The sequence below is a fragment of the Phascolarctos cinereus genome, unplaced genomic scaffold (genome assembly GCF_003287225.1).
Source record: "Phascolarctos cinereus isolate Bilbo 61053 unplaced genomic scaffold, phaCin_HiC Scaffold_4;HRSCAF=312, whole genome shotgun sequence".
NCBI lineage: Eukaryota > Metazoa > Chordata > Mammalia > Diprotodontia > Phascolarctidae > Phascolarctos > Phascolarctos cinereus.
The window spans coordinates 208,656,404-208,678,164 of NW_027555847.1; the positions used below are offsets into that span (position 1 = coordinate 208,656,404).

At 36.1% G+C, this 21,761-nt stretch overlaps 1 protein-coding gene across 1 annotated transcript in view; it reads left to right on the forward strand.

Annotated features, from left to right (window-relative positions):
• Window positions 1-21,761, forward strand: part of IQCK (IQ motif containing K) — a 113,776-nt gene that overhangs the window by 2,194 nt on the left and 89,821 nt on the right. The window contains exons 2-4 of the mRNA XM_020965242.2: window positions 11,733-11,797; window positions 17,042-17,180; window positions 19,671-19,768. Of these exons, the coding sequence (XP_020820901.1) occupies window positions 11,733-11,797; window positions 17,042-17,180; window positions 19,671-19,768 (302 nt within the window). The remainder of the gene's footprint in view (window positions 1-11,732; window positions 11,798-17,041; window positions 17,181-19,670; window positions 19,769-21,761) is intronic.

Here is a 21,761-nt window from a genome sequence, read left to right on the forward strand (position 1 = left end):
TTGAATTCAAATCCAGCCTCAGATCTGTGTGACTCTGGGCAAGTCACTTAACCCTATTTGCCTCCGTTTCCTCATGTGTAAAATGAGTTAGAGAAGGAAATGGCAAACCACTCCAGTATCTTTGCCAAGAAAACCCTAAGTGTGGTCATGAAGAGTTGGACATGAATAAAATGACTAAACATCCATAACTAGCATAACTACCCAGCCCCAGAGGAAGAAGGTAACAATCCCATAGGATATCCCTCTACAGGAGTAAAAATGTGGTTATCAGTCCCCCTCACCACCACCATTGGGCTGTCAGGGCAGGAGAGGTTCTGGATAGTGGGTCAGGGAACACTGAATGGATGTAAATCTTAGAACTGACCCTGGCTGTAGGACCCTGGTTCCATGTGAGAGGGTAATGACCTCTTAGCTAATTTACTACAAATGAACCTAATCTGTGATGAGAATTGATGCTGTGCCAGAATATCAACATTTTCACTATGGCCCTAATGCTTCTGGTGCCACTTCTGCTAATAATCACTATTTCACATCAGGAGACCCACTTTGAGCTGTAGCATCAACTACCAAAAAGATCAGATTAAGATCTGGAACCCATCCCTTCTTTTTTTATTATTATTAATTAATTTATTTTTAGTTTTCAACAGTCACTTCCATAAGCTTTTGAGTTTTAAATTTTCTCCACCTCCTTCCCCTCTCTCCTCCCCAGGACGGCATTCAGTCTGATATAGGCTCTACATATACATTCTTATTAAACATATTTTCATATTAGTCATATTGTAAAGAATTAGAACCAATAGGAGGAACCACAAGAAAGAAGAAACAAAACAATAAAAAAAAAAGAGCAAATAGTATGCTTTGATCTGCATTCAAACTCCATAGTTCTTTCTCTGGATGTGAGTAACATTTTCCATCATGAGACTTTTGGAGATGTCTTAAATCCTTGAATTGCTGAGAAGAGCTAAGTCTATCAAAGTTAGTCATCGCACAATGTGGTTGTTACTGTATACAACCTTCTCCTGGTTCTGTTCACTTCACTCAGCAGCAGTCTATACAAGTCTTTCCAGGTTTTTCTGAAGTCTACCTGCTCATCATTTCTTATAGCACAATAGTATTCCATTACATTCATATACCACAACTTGTTCAGCCATTCCCCCAATTGATGGGCATCCCTTCAGTTTCCAATTCTTGGCCACCATGAAAAGAGCTGCTGTAAATATTTTTGTACATGTGGGTCCTTTTCTCATTTTTATGATCTCTTTGATATACAGCCCTAGAAGTGCTATTGTTGGGTCAAAGGGTAGGCACAGTTTTATAGGCCTTTGGGTATAGTGGAACTCATGCCTTCTAAAGGGCAGTGGAAAACCCTGGGATTGCTAGTCTCAGCTTCTTTCTATGTATAGTCATCTTGATTCTGCTCTCCTTTAGGGGCTGTGACATTTCTTACTGTCTTTTCTTTCAGTTTTTGCTTTTTTATTTTCATGTTTCATTTCATTCCAATCCTGAGTCTGAACCACTAGACCAGTCTGCCTTAGGCCTAGTCCAGAGCTCCTTTTAACTGAGTACCCTAAGGATCTGTCTTGGGCCCCTTCTGTCTTTACACTCTCTTACTTGGTGACCTCATTAACCCCCTTGGGTTTAATTATCATCTCTTCACAGATCAATGTACTAAATATCCAGTCCTGCTCTCACATGGTATAATGTCCAAATTCTTAAAGGAAAAGTTAAATGAGTTATAGGAGGAAATAGTAAAACTATATTAGTGGAGGACCTCAACTAGATAAACTAGATAGAACTAGATAAACCTAACCATAAAATAAACACTAAAGGAGTTAAGGAGATGAATAGAATTTTAGAATAGTTAACTATGATAGACCTGTGGAGAAAGCAGAATGGAATGGAAAGGAATATAACTTTTTCTCAGTGGAACATACACAAAAATTGACCATATATTAGGACATAAAAATCTTCCAATCAAATGCAGAAAAGCAGCAATATTAAATGCATCCTTTTCATATCATAATGCAATAAAAGTTACATTCAATAAAGGGCCATAGAAACATAGATTAAAAATTACTTGGAAACTAAATAATCTAAACCTAAAGAATGAGTGGGTAAAAGTGATAGGGTGCTAATGATGGAGCCCTAAAAGGAAAAGACCATGTCTTTGGGACCTGGATGCAAAGCCCCCTGAACCCAGGCCCATCCCAGTCAATAATCCTTTTAACTGCCTTTTCACTGGGGCTCTTCTGCCACTTAACTGTTCCTTCGTCTTCACCTGGCCCTACCCCAGGCTACTAGTCACTCCTTAATCCCATCCAGATCTTCTCACTGTCTTTCTGTATAAAATATCAATCTTACCCTCATCAAATACTCAGATTTTAAAAATCTAGCCAGCTTATATTAGCGTCACAATAAACCTTGTCTCTGACTGAAAGAAGGCTTGAGTGGTTGGATTCTTTTGTAGCAGACTCATGCCCTATACCTTTGCATTTCAGGGTTCCCAGCACCCCTAGACCACAACAAAAGAACAAATCATAGAAACAGTTTCATTAAAGAGAATGACAATAATTAGACAACATGCCAAAATTTAGGGGGTACAGCCAAAGCAGTACTTAGGGGAAAATTTGTGTCTTTAAACACTTACATCAATAAAATGGAGAAAGGAGCATAGTGAATGAAAACCCCAAAAGTAGAGTTTTGTGGTGATAAACAATTTATTAATTAGAGTAGCCTGTAATCAAGAAATTGATGGTGAGTGTTTTTCTCAGTTAACCAAAGACACCCAGGGAGACTCTGAAATGCCTTAAATTCCTTCTGAAAGGGAACTCCCCTGACAATGTAAATCAATCTTGACTGGTGGACATTTAATGAGGAGCTGAGCTAAAAGTCTTCAGCTCCTCCTGCTGTGAATGTGGCTTGATCATGAGACTCAGCAGCCTCAAGGCATTGCGGCAGTGAAAGCCATTTCCATCCAGACCTCTGTCTAGTTTTCTCCTTCGGGAACTGGGTTTCCCTAAACTCTAATGGAGGGTATTAAAGAGGGGAGGGTCCTTCGCCCAGGCAAAGGCTCACCAGAACTGGATTCTGTTTATACTCTAAATAGAAATTATGTCTCCTGGTTGAGTGGGATCCTAATAAGCATGTGCCTTGAGGGCTCGAGCAATTTTATCAGTCAGCCATGCCCTTCAGAGGCTGACTTACCTTTTCAGGAGTTGGGCTCCTTACAGAAACAGTACAAAAAGGGTGGATCATGGGGCAGTTAGGTGGTGAAGTGGATAGAGCTCTGGCCTTGGAGTCAGGAGGACCTGAGTTCAAGTGTGACCTCAGACACTAGACACTTACTAGCTGTGTGACCCTGGGCAAGTTGCTTAACCCCAATATCCTCACCACAAAAAAAAAAAGAAGAAAAAGAGTGGCTCACAAGGTAATAGTTAGTTACTAACATAACAGCATAATATTATGTATTATATAATTATATAATATAAATAATATTAATTTCAAGCAGATCAATTAATTGGGTATGCAACTAAAAAAAAACTAGAAAAGGGACAAATTAAAAATCCTCAGTTAAACATCAAATTGGAAATGTTGAAAATCAAAGGAAAGATTAATGAAATTGAAAATAAGAAAGTAATTGAAACTAATAAGTAAAACTAGGAGCTGATTTTATGGGAAAAAAACCCAGCACAATAAAATAGATAAACCATTGGTTGATTTGATTTAAAAAAAGAAAGAGGAATTACCAGTATCAAAAATGAAAAGGGTTAATTCACTAGCAATTGAGAGGAAATAAAAGCAATTGTTAGGAGAATACAAGTAATTGACCAATTATACGCCAATGAATATGCCAATAAATCTAACAATCTAAGTGAAAATGAATGAATATTTGCAAAAATAGAAATTGCCCACATTAGCAGAAGAGGAAATAGAATACTTAAATAATCCTATCTTAGAAAAAGAAATTGATCGAGCCAACAATGAGCTTCCTGTGAAGAAATCCTCAGGACCAGATGGATTTACAAGTGATTTCTACCAAACATTTAAAGACCAATGAATTCCAATACTATATAAATTATTTGAAAAAATGGGCAGAGTCCTATCAAATTCCTTTTACAACACAAATATGGTGCTGATACCTAAACCATGAAGAATAAAAACAGAGAAAGACAATTATAGACCAATTTCCCTAATGAATATTGATGCAAAAATTTTAAATAAAATACTAGCAGAGAGATTACAGAAATCTGTCAAAGATATACTATGACCAGAAATTCAGGTCTGGTTCAATATGAGAAAACTATTAGTATAATTGACCATATCAATAACAAAAACAAGAAAAATCATATGATTATGTCAATAGATACAGAAAAGGCTTTTTACAAAATAAAATAGTCATTCCTATTAAAAACACTAGAAAGCATAGGAATAAATGGAGCTTTCCTTAAAATGATAAGTAGTATTTATCTAATACCATCAGCAGGCATTATCTGTAATGGTGATAAGCTAGATCAGGGTGGAAGCAAGGATTCTCATTATCACTGCTATTATTCAATATTATACTAGAAATGCTAACTTTAACAATTAGAGAAGAAAAAGAAATTAAAGGAATTAGAATGGGCAATGAGAAAACAAAACTATCACTCTTTGCAGATGATATAATGGCATACTTAGAGAATCCTAGAGAATCACCTTAAAAACTAGTTGAAATAATTAACAACTTAAAGATGCAGGATGTAAAATAAACTCACATAAATTACCAGCATTTCTATATATTATCAAGGAAGCTCAGCAGTAAGAGATAGAAAGAGAAATTCCATTTAAAATAACTATAGCCTGGGGGCAGCTAGGTGGCGCAGTGGATAGAGCACCAGCCCTGAAGTCAGGAGGACCTGAGTTCAAATGCGACCTCAGACCAAACAATTGATGTACTAGCTGTGTGACCTTGGGCAAGTCATTAAAAAAAAAATCTGTAGACAACATAAAATACTTGGGAGTCTACTGGCGAAGAGAAATCCAGGAACTGAATGAACACAATTCCAAAACACTTTTCACACAAATTAAGTCAGATATAAATAATTGGAGAAATATTAATTGCTTATGGGTAGGCTACGCCAATATAATAAAAAATGACAGTTCTACCTAAGTTAATTTACTTATTCAGTTCCATGTCAATTAAACTACCAAAAATTTATTTTATAGAGTTAGAAAAAATAGTGACAAAATTCATCTGGAAGGACAGAAGGTCAAGAATATCAAGAAAATCAATGAAAACAAAAACTGAAAGTAGGCAAACTAGCAGAACCAGATCTTAAACTCTTTTACAAAGTGGTAATTATCAAAACAATCTGGTACTGGCTAAGGAAAAGAGTGGGAAACCAGTGAAATAGATTAGTGCACGATAGACAGTAGTAAATGACCTTAATAACCTAGTGTTTGATAAATGCAAAGATCCAAGCTTTTGGGACAAAGAACTCACTATTTGACAAAAATTGCTGGGAAAACTGGAAAACAGTATAGCAGAAAGTAAGTATAGACCAACGTCTCACACCATGTACCAAGATAAGGACAAAATGATTTAGACATAAAGGGTAATATCATAAGCAAATTAGGGGAGCATGGAATATCTTACCTGTCAGATTTATGAAGAAGTGAATAAATTTATGACCAAGAGACAGAGAGCATTGTGGGAAGTAAAATGGATAATTTTGATTACATTAATTTAAAAAGTTTTGTACAAATAAATACAATGCAGCCAAAATTAGAAGGAAAGCAGAAAACTGGGGAAAATTTTTTACAGCAAGTTTCTCTCTTAAAGGTCTTATTTTTCAAATATATAGAGAACTAAGTCAAATTTATAAAAATAAGAGTCCTTCCCCACTTGATAAATAGACAAAGGATATGAACAGGCAGTTTTCAGAAGAAGAAATCAAAGCTATCCACAGTCATATGAAAAAATGCTCCAAATCACCATTGATTAGAGAATTTGTGTCTGAGGCCAAATTTGAACTTGGTGAGATGAGTCTTCCTGACTCTAAGCCCATCCACTGCGCCACCTAGCTGCCCTGAACATGTACAATCTGTATCAATTTGCTTGCCTTCTCAAGGAGGGAGGAAAAGAATTTGGAACTCAAAATTTAAAAAAAATGAATGTTAAAAATTATTTTCATATGTAATTAGAAAAAAATATAAAAAGTTTAAAAAAAAAGATCTGAGCTTAAGTTTTTCCTCTGACATGTACATTATGGGCAAATCCCATAACCATTCAGTGTTCCAGGCAGCAACCTAAGACTGTGCTTTGCAGATGAATCAGCAGTCTGTATCAGTGGAGAGATTTTCCACATCAGAAGTTCCCCACACTGCTGAAATCACAGGGCTAAACAGAAAGTATGTGTGTGTGTGTGTGTGTGTGTGTGTGTGTGAGAGAGAGAGAGAGAGAGAGAGAGAGAGAGAGAGAGAGAGAGAGAGAGAGATTGAGAGCGAGCAAGCAAGGTACATTTGTGCTTTATGGTTTAACAAAGCACTTTCTTTACAATAAACAATGAAATCTGGAAGGAGACTGGGAGACTGGATTCAGAGGCCAAGGTGAAGAAGGAGTGTATTCCAGGCACAGGAGACAACTAATGCCAAGAGTTGCAAGGCGCCGAAAAGGGGGATGGAGTGTTGTGCAAGAAGAACAGTTTGATTGGAACATAGAGCACATGAAGGGAGTAATGGCAAGGCAGGCTGGAGTCAGGTAGGGAAGTACTTTAAGTACCAAAAATAGAATGTGTTATTTAACCCTAAAACTGTTAAGGAGCCATTAGAGTTTACCATGCAGCCACAAGACCCATATGTCCAATGATCCAAGCACTTAGATTTTGTGGCTGCCTTCAGAAACTCTGTCCACTGCTTAAGCAGGAGTTGACAAGGTAGATAACTGGGGTCAGCCGGGTAATTTAAAAGGGTATGAAGAAGTTAATAGCAGAATATATTTCATAGAAATGGGCAGCTAAGTGATGCAGTAGGGCCTGGAGTCAGGAAGTCTCCCCAAGTTCAAATCTGGCCTCAGACACTTACTAGCTGTGTGACCCTGGTCAAATCACTTAGCCCTGTTTGCCTCGTTCTCCTCATTGGTAAAATGAGCTGGAGAAGGAAATGGCAAACTACTTCAGTATCTTTGCCAAGAAAATCCCAAAAGGGGTCAGGAAGAGTTGAACACAACTGAATAACAACAGATATCCTAGAAATGGCTTGCTATAGGGTCAAAACCTTTAAGAAGGGTGGTAGCTAAAAGGCATGTTAGCCAAACAAGGAAGCCCTGATGTGACAATGAGAGCGAAAAGGAGGTTCAGGAATAATTGAGTTTGAATGAACAGACAATATAAATAGTATCAGATTAGGCTGAAAAGACAGCACCAGATTTTGATGAGCCTAGGCAATCTCAGATGGTTATCTTTTAAAAAATGGAGCTGTCTTAGATCTTTGCATTGCTGAGAAGAATTAAGTCTATCAAAATTAGTCATTGCACAATGTTGCTGTCACTGTGTACAACGTTCTCCTGCTTCAAGCACCAGTAATTTAAAATCAGCATTAGATATTCAATTTTTGACTTAGAAGCTTTCAAAATATACCCTTCATATAAATCCCTAAAAGTATTTCTGGGCATCTTCCCCAAATCTTTTTCCATGTTGTCTATCCTATTGTTATCTTTCCTGACCCCATCACTTGCTAGTGCCTTCCCCACCAACATTATTACACTATACATATTTTGTACATACTTATATATGTACATGCTGTTCCCTCAATAGAATGTAAGCCTCCTGAGGGCAGAGATTAGTTTACTTTTGTCTTTGTATCCCTGCACCCTAGCACAGGTCTTGTTACATAGAAGGTATTTGATTAAATGCTTGTTGTTTGATTATTAATCTCTCTTAGAGTCCTTATATTCCCCCAAATGGGTCTTCCGGACTTTCTTGTCTCCCCTGTATCTTCACCCCCTTCTATTTAGCATGTGATCTCTTCCTCAATTTTACAGAGAAGATTGAGTACTCCAATTTAGGTTGTTTAACCCCCTTTGGTAAGACTGTGCAGTACAGTGGAAGAAGGTTGGATTTGGAATCAATGCACCTGGATTCAGATTGCCTTGCCACCTGTGGGAACTGAGGCAAGTCCTTTAAACTCTCTTGGCCTCAATTTCCTCATCTGTAAAATGAGGAAGTTTGATTAGATGACCTCTAATCTCCCTTCCAACTCTAAATCTATGATCTACAAATCTATGACCTTAAAATCTATATCTTCTTTCATAGTCTCCTCTTTCTCTCTGCTCCTTATAATAATGTTTCTTAGTTCTTGGTGTCCTTGGCCTTTAAACTGTTGACCACCTTCTCCATCTCGATTTCTCTCCTCTCATGTTTTGTATTCTTTGTTCTGCTCCTACTTCACTGAGCATTGCTCTGTTCTCTCTGCTTTCTCCTTTGGCAAATTTTCTTCTTATACTTTCAACTCTCTAGGAATAACTCCAAAATCTGTATCTCTAACTCTGACCTCTCACTTATCTCTAGTCATGCAACTTACAGGGATCTCAAACTGAACTCATTATTTCCCTTCTGAAGCTGGTGAAGTAGGACTTGTGCTAAATTTAGAATCAGAGGAACTGGATTCAAATCTTGGCCCTGCTACTCTGTGCCTTTGGATAAGTCTTTCTTGCTACTCTGGACTTCAGTTTTCTCATCAGTAAAATGAAGAATTTAGACTAGGTAAGCTATAAAGTCCATGGTCCTATAAGCCTTCTGCATAACTTCCCTAATTCCGTTGATAACTGCTCTAATTCAGGCCTCTTACTTAGACTATTACAATAGCTTTCTACCTGGTCCTTCCATCTTTCTCCTCCCCATTCTTCATCACCATTGCTAATCTAAACATCTTTATGCATTGGTCTGACCATGCCACTCTACTGAACAGCCTGGTATTCAAGTGCCACAATAATGGAACTCCAATCTACCTTTCCAAATTAATTTTATTTACTCATTGTACACTCTAGCCAGTTTTGGGCTATTTCCTGAGCCCATCCCACCTTGCTTCTGTCTGTGAACATCTCTCATTCTTGAAATAAGTTTATATTCCTTCAATGCACAGTTCTGGAGATACCTCTTCACTGATATATTTACTGATTCTGCAAGCTAGAAGTTATTCCTCCACACCTTATAATTTGTTCTCTCCATGTTAAAAGACTTGACCAAGGTCATACAGTTAGTTAATGGCAGTCTAGACTAGAACTCAGGTCTTTTGGTTTTCAGTTCATTACTCTTTTAAAAAATGGTTTTTTTTACTTCTTTCTTTACTTGACAAGCATTAAATTAACGTGAATAATTTATGTGTAAAGAACAGAAAAGGGAGCTATATATGAAACTATGAATATCCCAAGTGTGCTTTTTTTAAAAAATGTTTAATACATTCCAGCATGTTAATTTTAGATCTGTGTTGTTTTGCTGAGTCTCCCTCTGAACTTGCACACTCTTCTGTGTATTTTTAAGTGCTTCAGTAACCATATTTTTGTTCTTTTTTTGGACATCTTTATTGCTCCCTCTCATTCCTCCAAATCTCTTCCCTCTTGTATTAAAACACAGTAGCAGCCGCCCAACAGCAACAAAGCCTCCTTTGTGACAAATAAGCATAGTCAAGCAAAACAAATCCATACATAGACTTTACACAAAATTGTGTGTGTTATTTTGCATATTTTGAGTTGTCATCAGTGATTGTATTGATCAGTGTCCTTGTCTTTAAAAACTGTTTTTCTTTACGATGTTGTATTTACTGTATATATTGTTTTCTTGATTCTACTCATTAATCTCTGTATCAATTCATAGAAGTCATCCCATGTTTCTCTAAATCCACCTTTTCCCTCAATAACATTTTATTAAGGGTTTATTACCTTTTTTTGTGTCACGGCTCTATTTAACAGTCTGGGGAACCCTATGAACCCCTTTCAGAATAATAATTTTTTAAAAATCATAATTAAAGGAAATGCTAAATTTCAGTTAGAGGTTGAAAATAAAGATGTAATTTTTTTCCCATCCAAGTTTACAGACCCCTTGAAACCTAATCGGGACCTCTATATATTTTTGGAGTATTCATTACTTTTTCATGTAATCATTTAATATCTTGTGCTAAAGTTATTTGCATTTATATTTTAATCCCTCATTAGATTGTAAGCTCCTTGATTACAGGGACAGTGATTTGTTTGTTTTTTCATTGTTATATACTCAATGCCTAGTACAGTAGTTTGCATAAAGTAAGCATTTCATAAATGATTGTTGAATTGGGTTGAAATGAAATCATACCCGTCTCTTAAAGCACAGTACAAATGCTACTTCTTCCATGAAGTCTTCTCAGATCCCAGGAATCAATGTAAGTTTTTTTTTTAATTAACAAACATGAATAAATATATATACAAAGAACATAAGAAGATTATATATGAAACTGAGCTCCTATTACATTCAGTTTTTTAAAATGTGTATTATTTTCAACATGATAATATCAAAAGAGGCATACTTGGCTGACTTCCATTCTAAACTTTCTTCTGTTCCCTTGCATATTTTTAATGTTTCATTGAAGCTCATTTTTTCATCACTATTAATACCTACCCATGTACTGTCCTCCCCATCTTCCCCCAAAATGAAAGCCCTCCTTTGTGACAAACAGGTATAGTCAAACCAAATTCATACATTGTTCATGTCTGAAAATGTGTGCAGAATTATTCTGTATTTTCTGAGTTCACATAAGACTGCATTTCTTTTATGTACCTATTATGTATTTTTTTGCATTATAGTTACTTTTTTTTTATATTGCCCTACTACCCCAAATTGAGGAGGGGTCACAAAAAGACAGACTCGACTGAATGACTAAACAACCAGACTGTAATATAAATACAGTAAGGGAAGGCTTGTGTTTTGGCTAAACCATGTATGTCCCCAGGGGTAAGTATGGTACTCTCCACCTAGCAGGCACTTAGAAATCTGTTTGTTGGATTTATCTAAGGATTTATTTGTTTAGAGAGGAATTATGTTTTGAAAGATGTCTTATGTGTTTCAAGGAATGAAAATCAGGAGACCTGGTTTCTACTCTGGGCTCTGCTGTTAACTAGCCATATGGCTCTTAGCAAGTCCTTTGATATCTATGGGCCCCAGTTTCCTTACCTGTAAGATGGTGGGGTTGTATTAGATGATCCTCCATCAATAAATCATGAAGTATTTATTAAATACCTCCTATGAACCAGGCACTATGTTGTGTACTAGGGATATAAGTAGAAAAAGATGACACAATCTCTACTTGAAATGAGATTTGTTCTTTGATTCTTTGATTTCTCAGTTACCTGCCAGTGATAGCCTTCTCCTTACTCACCTCAGAATCTGCTGCCCTGCTCTAGCCTCCCTTTGTTTTCTGCAAATTCCCATTCAGAAGGAAGAGGAGCATAGTAGCTTCCAGATCAGCATTACTCCCCATTGCTCCCCATTCGTCCTCCACACACATTCATTACCTGCACTGTCATTCCTCCTACCCATCCCTAAAGATCAAAAGATTGTGAGGGTAAATTGAAAGTAGCTTTAATTAAGCTCGAATTTGTGAAAAATAGGTTTTGTCATTTTTTAAATTACCAACTAAAGTTTAAAATAACTTCACAAAGGGCATTAAAGTATGAAAGCCTTTGCCAAAACAAATTTGGGCTTTGCTGTTATGTTTTCCCTTTTTAGAATATGAAGCTGAGCAGCCTCCCTTTCCAGAAGGGTATAAAGTAAAACAACAGCCTGTGATTACTGTGAGTATTATTCAGTCCCTGACTTTCACTAACAGTTTTTTGGTTGAAGAGGCAATATAAACTTCTTTGCGGCACTAAATACTAAATAAATACTGAAATTATGCACTAGCAACTTGAGAATTTTTGAGAATTCTCTTAAAATTTGAGAATTCTGTTAATTGTTCTATCACAAAAGAAGAAGTTGCTCTTCAGTACTTGTAGCCTAAATTATTAACAAAAACTTATCTTATACTTGGATAGTTAACAGGCTTGTGACATGTTTAGAAATGCATTAACTCTTCTATGCCATTGAAGTAGATTTAGTAAGTGGATTGTTCTGGGAAATCAAAATCTACTCAACTTCGTTCAACAGCGTATACGGGTTTTGTTTGTTATGCATATATAGTGGGAAATACAAGATGAATGAAACATGGTCTTCAAGGAACTTACAGCATGAATAACTCTTTAAAAGTAAGAAAGTAGGAAGGTTGATGTAAAGCATCACCTACACAAATAATACTTTACCTTTGGTGCCAAGTAAACTAACTTCCTTGCTGGAGCTACCCTCACAACTTCTTTCACAGTGTCCTCACAGTGGAAAAGCAGTGTGTTGAACTTCAAAAAGAACAGAAGTGTGGACACCTGTCTTTTTATCACTTCTCTGTTATTAATTTACTGTTACCTTGGTGCTACTTAACACTCTGGGCCTCAGTTGCCACATCTGTAAAGAGAAAGCTGGATGATCTCTAAGGTTCTTTCCAGCTCAAACATTCTAAGGCAAGTCCACAGTAAGCAGATTTTGTTTTCAGTTTGACTGAAGAAATAAACTGCCTTTTAAATAAAGGGCTCTAAAGGGCAGCTAGTTGGTGCAGTGGATAGAGCACCAGCCCTGAAGTCAGGAGTACCCGAGTTCAAATCTGGCCTCAGACCAAATACTTGACACTTACTAGCTGTGTGACCATGGGCAAGTCACTTAACCCCCCAATTGCCTTAAAAAAAATAAATAAAAGTAAGGGTCTCTGTAATGTCCCATACTTTGCTTAGTGTGTCTTTTTTTTTTTAACTTTACCATGCTTTGTTATCTCTTCCTGCACTTTTGTCTATTAAGAAAACCTAGAAAAGTGGATTCAGCCACATGTGGAGGCTGGGTCAGATTTTGTACTCAAAGAGAAATGTCCAAGTCCTACTTTATTAAATATGTAGAGGATGTGTCTAGGAGGAGCAAGGTCAAGGTTAAGAAGTTAACAAGGTTAAAGAATGAAGTTTTTGTTTTGACATTGTAGATGTCCTCTAACACAAAGGGGCAAGCAGCTGCATTTGAGATTTTGGTTCTGACATTCATGGTATATGAATTCTCATTGCTACCAAATTAAGGCTAATTGATTTTTACACTAATTCAGTTTATTAGTTTCAGAGCGCTTGAGCTATATTCCCGGGGAATACTAGGCCTTTAAATAGGGGAGTTAGGGAGAGGGAGAGAAACTGAGCTGAGAGACACAGATGAGAAGGGCTACAGAGACTTGGAACTCTCTTCCATCAAGGGGAAGCCTGTGCATCTTCCAGGCTTCAGCAAGAGCCATTTAGCACCACAAGAGGAGTCAGGCACAGAAAAAACAGTGATTGCTAGTGGCAGAACAATGGAGTAGCCTCGTAACAAGCCCTGTAAGAAGAATTCCAGGTCAGCACTAAGCTCCTAATCCAAGGTTCCTCAAGAAGACAGGGAATTCCTGGACAGTATTGAGTTATAAGACTAAGTCTCCTAGAGAGAAGAGGTGAAACTCTGGACAATGGCAAATTCCTAGGCCCATCAGGAGAATTCCTGGATGAAAAAAGGCCTGTTAGCAATAAGGAACAGACCATGATTGTAGAAGAGCAAAACTTGCACTTTATTAGTGCTGCATTGTGTGGACTGTACAGGTCTCAGGGAAGGGGTTTGACCCTAGTGACCTGAAATGCTTTTTCCTTTGGGGGAAGATGGGTATAAAGCCAGGGTAGTCCTTTGGAGACTATGGAAACCTACCAAAGAGGAAAGCAGAATTGTTCTATTTATGGATCCTGGATTTATTTTGGGGGATTTCTCATTAAGTATTCTCTTTTTTGACTTATTCTTTCAATGAAGATTTCCACTGGGAGCATTGGAATTTATCTTGTGTCTTGGTCTCTCCAGAAAGTATAAAGGACCCTCAGGGATCATGAAAACACTCAGTCAAACAATACATCGAATACAAGACTGGCTCTTTTTAATTGGACAAAGTTTCAAAATAGAAAGAGCTAACATAAATAGTCAAGACAACTCTCCTTTCCCTCAAAGGGTTACCCTGGAGGTAAAACTCTCCCAGAAGAAGAAAGCTTGGGGAGTCACTTGGAACAGTTCTGGGCCACAGGTTATAAATAATGTTGTTCAACATATTTCTTGTACCACTTAACTGAAATTTCCTTGGTTGTATTTTACCTCACATGCACCTATTTCTCTTTTGTTTAGTAGATGTATACATTTATCTTTGGAGAATGTGTGCAATATTGCCTGGTTTATTGGTTGGTCAGAAAACTGTGTCAGGAACGTGTACCTAAGTTTGATGTGACAAGGCATCCAAATGGAAATGTACAGCAAGCTACCTACCTTTTGGTAGAGAGGTGATGGACTCAGAATGCAGATTTACATGTATATGTATTGGCATGGCTGATGTGGAAATTTGTTTTGCTTGATTATACCTATTTGTTATAAGGATTTTCTTTTTTTATTGGAAGAAAAAGAAAGTAGATTTTTGTATTTAAAAATTTAATTTAGAAAATAAATCCACATCAGATAGAGATAAGGAACTAGTGTTTAGGAGAGATATAAATTTGGCAGTCATCACATATGTAAGTGACCATTGAAACCCTGAAAATAGATGCACTCTTTGAATTTACAAGAAGAGAAGGCTAAGGGACTAAGCCTTGCTAAACACCTATCCTAAGACAGCAGGTGGAAAAAGGGAAGTTAACAGAGGAAGAGAGGAAAGAAGTAGTCAGTGAGGTATATAGGGAAAGAACAAAAATAGTCTAGGTATTGTAGAAGCCAGAGAAAGACAATTTCAAGAGGGAGTGGGCAAGGTTAAGTATGTCACAAGTAGCAGAAAGTCAAACAGAATAAGGATAGAGAAGAAGCCATAAAATTTGATAATTAGTTATTCATTAGTGATACTAGAGAAAGCATCAGTTTCAGTAGAGTGATAGGGATGCTGGGCACATTTCAGGTCTTTAGCAAGACTTGAAGGGCTTTCAGAAACTTGTAACTACCCCACAGGCAGCCTATTCCACTTTTGGAAAGTTCTAATCGTTATATTTTTCCTCATACTGGACTTAAATGTGCTTCTCTGCAGCTCCTACCCATTGCTGCTAGTTCTACATCTACATATCAACCTTTCTTATAGTTAAGCAGATCCCTCTCTAAGACTTCTCTCCTATTGGACAGCTCCTTCTCCTTTAATCAATCCATATGGCATCTATACATGTGCCCTTAATTCCATCTTTCCTCATCTTTCTCCCTACTTTGGGTCTATCTCATCTCCTACTTGGACTATTGCAGTAGTCTCCTACTCAGTCTCCCTGCCTCAAGTCTTTCTATTTCAATCCAGCTTTCACACTTGGCCCTATCACTTCCCTGCTTGGTAAAAACTCCAGGTGCTCCCTCTTGTCTCAAGGATCAAATATCAATAATGCCTTCTAGCTCCTCTAGCATTTGAAGCCCTTTACAGCCTGGTTGAAGTTTACCTTTCCAGTCTCATGCCACATTAGTCCCCTTCACGCACACTGTTGTCCAGCAAATCTGGCCTGTTTACTCTTACTACATGGGACTCCCGTCTCTAAGCCTGTGCACAGACTGTACCTCATTCCTGCAATGAGCCTCCTCCTCACCTCTTCCTATTGTTACTCTTAGTTTTCTTCAAGGCTCTGCTCATAAACCATCTTCTGCTTGAAGTTTTTTCTGATCCTTCTCCAGCTACTAGTACCTTATACTAAAATTGTTGTTGTTGTTATTCAGTCATGTCTCTGGGAAATTATAGGAGTAGAACAATATCTGTATTGCCAGACTTTATCAATGTCTTGATTAGTTTTGATGAATGTTTTTTTTTCCTCTTTTATTTTTTGTTACAAGGGATGGTTTTCTGGGGAGGAGAGATATTTGGAAATGAAGGTGATAAAAACAAAGGATACCTGTTAAAATATTTTTTAAAAGAATTTTCCTCTTGAAAACTTTTGATTCTTTCTGAAGTGACTTTTCCTTTAGAGTGCCAAGCTGTGGGATTCTCCCTGTATTTTGTCCAAGTCCTTTGATATCTGTAATCCAAAACGTAGGGGTTCATGTCATATCATGTTTGGCTTTTCTCTCCTCTGTTACAAATCCTAAAATGGAGTGTTCACTTTGCTGCAAGGTTCTAATCATTTACATTTCAGCAACCAGTTTTTCTTTATTGGTAAAAATTAGATCCAGAATAGTAGTTGCCCTTGTCACAACAAATATTCAGATAGTTGAAGTCCCCCATCCCTTTAGATTATGTCTTTAGGCTAGGCTTATAATCTGTTTTCTGTATTTCTCATTTATTCCCTCTTTCTGCTCAGGTAATCTGTAATATTACTTTCCTTTCTGCCTCTGTTGATCTTCATCCAGATGTTCTCTGTTGTATTCCCACCCTTCTTCCTGTGTGTTGCGATGGGTATATCTTCTTAATACTTGCTTAGTATTTATTACTATAATATAATATATTAATGCTATAATATAATATAATATAATATAATATAATATAATATAATATAATATAATATAATATAATATAATATAATATAATATAATATAATATAATATAATATAATATATATATTAGTATATATATATATCTTCTTAGTACTTGCTCATAACCACACAACTAATAGTAACTGGAGCCAGGATGGGAGCCCAGGATGATCGCAAATACAGTTCTCATTATATAAGTATCTGATAATTTTTTTTTTTTACAGCATGCTCAGTGGTAATATCTTTGCACATATATGAGGTAGGAACTGGATCTGTGATGTCATTGATATAAGGAATTTCATACTATATGGCTTTTGTCAATATAGAAAGGCATAAAAACCTAATTGCTTATGATTACAATACCATTGTAATCATTAAAAAAGAAATTGCAGCATCTTGGTCACCAGAAAGACATTTAATATTGAATTCTATGTGATTCTATAACGGAAAACCAAACTATTTATACCATATATGTAAATTGATTTTTAAAGGTTTCTGCTCCATTGGAGGCAACAGTTTTCCCAGGTTTAAGTCCAGAACACTTTTTTCAAGTTACCCCAAATTATGCCATTGTCCAAGATGTACCTTGTGTAGCACCTGAAGCTCCAGAAGTTTTTGACCCCAAAACATGTAAGTAAGATCATAAGAAAATATCGTTTCTGGTTTCCCTTTGACACTACGATAGAGCATTGGTTGGGTACCCTGAGGAGGAAAAAAATCAAAAGAGGGTCACATGAGTTAAAAAAGAAACTTAGTTTATTTTTAATTTTTGAAGGGGAAAAATATTTCACTTTTTTTTAAAGTTGTACTTCAGTTCTTCGAGGGTGCATGATTTTATTGTTTCAGACATTATCTCCACTCATGCTGATTGATTCTTAGCCCTCATCATCCTCATAGGCTTCTTGATGCGCTGCTGTGGCTGAAAAATTCATTCATATATTCTGTCAGTGAGTCTCTCTGAACTTAACTGGTTCTTAGAAGACACACATAGTTGATCACTGGGCCCATCCATAACTTTGCAGTTTGGCAGATCCTACCAGGAATTGTGCCATGCCAGCATCCACACTAAGAAAGAGCATCAGAATAGGTCTGGAGAGGAGGCTTCTTAGGTGAAGAAAAACTTAGTTTAAAAATGATGTTCTTTATTTGTTGTATTTACTCAGTAAGCAGGACAAATGACACATAGATTTACTTAGCTGCCTAATAAATATTTACTGAATTGAATGTGCATATGCACACGTACACTTTAATGGTATATGATGGACATTTAGATAAGTAAGGGAGGTGGGAAGCAAAGAGGAAGAATGATAGAAAGATGTACAAAGACCCTGACAAAGAGACACATGGGGTGGGTGGCTCAGGAGGTCTTCTGATAAATATCTTTTCTTCTCTCTGTTTTTCACTTGGGTGCTGGGCATCAATGGTTTGTTAGGAGTTTTTCTGTATCTTATTTTTATTTTAATTTTACTTTTTCTTTTCGATTTTCAAATATTTATTTCTTCTTTCTCCCACCTTACTGGAGAAAGAAAAAAGAAAAAAACAAAACCCTTGAAACAAATAGACAAGCAAAATTAATAACCAATGCAATAAATCATGGGCACCAATGTTATTACCTGTTATTACTAAACTTTGAAATATTGTTGTGCTAACAATTTCTACACTTTTACATACCAGATCTATGCAGCTACAATTATTCAACAATTATTCATCTGGGTTCTGAAAGGAGTACAAACACTTGACAGGCTTTACCAAGTTTTTTAGTATCTAGGCCCAGCAATGTACTTTATAGCTGTTATGTGTAGACCAGGGTAGCTAAGTGTAGAAAGGCTCATCCCCAGGTTGGCTGCTGGATGATAAAGTTTTTGGCCACAGCCCTTCTCAGAGATCACCTCTGAAGTTATATAAAGATTGTGATCTGGGACAATGGAGGGAGTCAATCACACCGTTAAAAGCACAAATCCTGTAAGTTCTTAAGTATACATATAAATAGTCATACATATGTAATTATTTCTATACTGGAAAATTCTTTTTTCTTTTTAAAATTAAAATTTTTTTTTTCAAATAAAGGTCTGTTTTCCTATGAAAAAAATCTGGGGCTTTGGATTTTGTAAAGGAATTACTTAGTTTTTATAATCTTATTTTTTAATTTTGGCAGTTATTAGTTAATTTATTAGCTCCCTACCTTGAAATCTCTGTTAGCAAAAGCTACTTAATAATTAGTCAGTCAATAAGTATTAAGCACTATGTTAGACTGTATGGATATAAATACACCAAATCAAACAATTTCTACTTGCAAGGGCTAACAGTCTACTAGAGAAGAACAAATATATATATATATATATATATATATATATACATATATATATATATGTGTGTGTGTGTGTGTGTGTGTGTGTGTATGTATATAGAATAAATATAAAGAGAACAAATTAAAACAGATACAAAGTAGCTAATACAAGGTAGTTTGAGAAGAGAGGGCATGAGCAACTGAGTATCAAATAAAGGTGTAGAAGGTGGTGCTTGAGATGCACAGTGAAGTAAAAGAGGGGGTTCTATGAGGCCAACTGAAGGGAGTGCCTTCCAAGCATGGAGGATAGCCAATACAAAGGCATGTAAGGTGGTGGGATGGAATTGGAATGTCATTGTTGTGAGTGAAGAACAGAGGGAAGACCAGTTTGGTTGGAATATAGAGTGCAGGAAGGGAGATTGTCCCATGAGACAGAAATAATAGATTGGGATTACCTTGTGAAGGGCATTACAAGCTAAAGAGAGGAATTTGTATTTTATTATTGATTCAATAGGAAGTTACTGGAGTTTATTAAGTAGGGGAGTGACATGGTCAGATCTATGTTTAAGAAAAATTACTTTGGCAGTGGTATGGAGGATGGATTTTAGTGGGGAGAAATTTGAGACAGGGAGACCAATTAGAAAGCTGTTGCAGTTATCTTGGCAATAGGTTATGAATGAAAAAGTGTTTATAAAACACAGTACAAAATGTTACATTAAGCACTGAGACAACATATTCAGTGAAAATCTCACTTTTCTTCAAGTTGACAGTAATAGATGAAATGTATTTTTAATTGTTGTTAATAGCATGTCATTATTATAATTTTTTTCTAGGTTCTCCCAGAGAATATCTAGAAAATTTTATATTTCCAGTGTTGCTTCCTGGAATGGCTAACCTACTTCATCAAGCTAAGAAGGAAAAATGTTTCGAGGTCAGTTGCTTTTTTTTTTTTAAGAGATAGCAGCTTTGCCATTAACTTGTCTTTCTCAAAATGACAAAAACCTTACTATATTGGGGATCATTTTATTCATTTTAGTGATGTGGCTATTATACTTTTTGTCATAAGAAATATTGATTTTTTTCCCTGCATATATTTTTAAATTTCTAGTGACTTTAAGTCATTGTGCTCATTCCATAGGACCGTTCTGAAATCTTTAAGTGTATTTAGTGTAAATGTCTGTCCAATTTGATACTACTAATGCATATTCCACATTTTTGATTAACACTAGAGGGCACTCAGCTGAAGGAGACTATAAATAGAAAAATTTGATTTAAAAAATAATTACAATATGTGATCTTAGAATACTGATTTTCAAATCCAGGTTATCACTCACTATCACTCTTGCAATTTGAGTACCACAATAAGTGGAGGTTTTAGTTCAGCTCAAGGAAGTATTCAATGCCTCATGTTCTATATGACTCTCCTACAACTGCTTCAGAGAGAATGTGATTATTTGTAATATGCCTGAAGTCACCAACATATAAGCATTTTTAATCCTTCCTTGTAGATTATTTTCCTTTAGCTTTTCTAGTTTCTTTCAACATAGGGTTTATAATCCATTTATTATGATGAATTTTCCTGTATTTATTGCTAACATGGGAGAAGATATGGTTTTATTTTGTTTTTGGTTTGGTATGTTCAGTTTGTTTTCTCCTCATAATATTGAACACTGGACATTATTAAATATAATAAGTGAAACACAGGCAAAAGGCAATCATACTTTTGAAGGTTGTTACCTGAGCAACTGAGAATAATGGGTGGTAGGGATGGGATACTTGTGCTCATTAAAGTCAACTGAATATTGGCTGTGATAAGAGTGGCTGTGGTGGTTCATTTACTCAATCAACTATTTTTCACCTTTGGGCATTTGTTTCTTTAGGAAACATTGGCTGAATGCCCATTATGTGCAAACCACTGTGCTAATATGCTGTGTTAGAAATGGTCAGTACTGATTTGGCCATGGAAATTCACCTCATAACCCTGGAGAACTCCTCATTGCACTGTATACCATTTATAGTAATTTGCCAAGTTGTTTTGTTCTATAGATAAAATAGTTCTAATTTATTCCAACTTGAAAGTCAGCAAAATCAGCCCAAAGGACAATAAATTAGAACTTTATGTTGAAGGTTGCATAACAATGTTTCCTATAAATGATTTTGCACAGGGTATTGGTATGCTGGTTTTTTTAGCCTCTAGCAAGTAATAACATGGTTTTAAAAAATCAGTACTTTTTATATTTATAATGAACTTTAATTAATTGTTCTTATTGGATCAACTCATATTTCATCTTTGATATGTTCCAAATAATTCCATTCCAAAGCTGTTGATGAAAACTGCTTAGAAGTTAACTACCACAAGGTGCCTAGATGAAATTTTAAGGTTAAAATTTTTTTTATTCCCCCTCAAAGAATGAAAAAATTATGTTTCTTAAAACTATATTAACCTGCTTGCCCACTAGGCTTACCTAGTACTAACTTTTTACTAACTAGTACCTAATATTACCTTGTGTTACTAGTGTAACCTGGTATTACTTTTGAGCTACTATTGAATTGAAATGTTACAAATGTACTCAGTGACTCAGTTAACCCGGTTGGTTTTTGTCTTTTTCAACTTCATATTTCACTTTCAAATTTAGCATCCACATGTACTTTTTTCCATTCCTACTATCTTTTGTAGATTTTCTTTATGAATATTTCAAAAATGATGTTATTGATGATTCAATACTTGAGACCTATGTTTGGTTCCCTTCAACCAGATCTGTTGTACAAGTTTACATTTTATAAATTAAGCTTTTCTCCCCACACAGTGTAGATAGAGGTTTTAAGCTGAATAACAATATATACAACCTGCTAAAGTACAAAAGATGTGTCCTGTGCCATCTGCAGCTTAAGTTTCACACAACATATCTGACAACTACAAAACA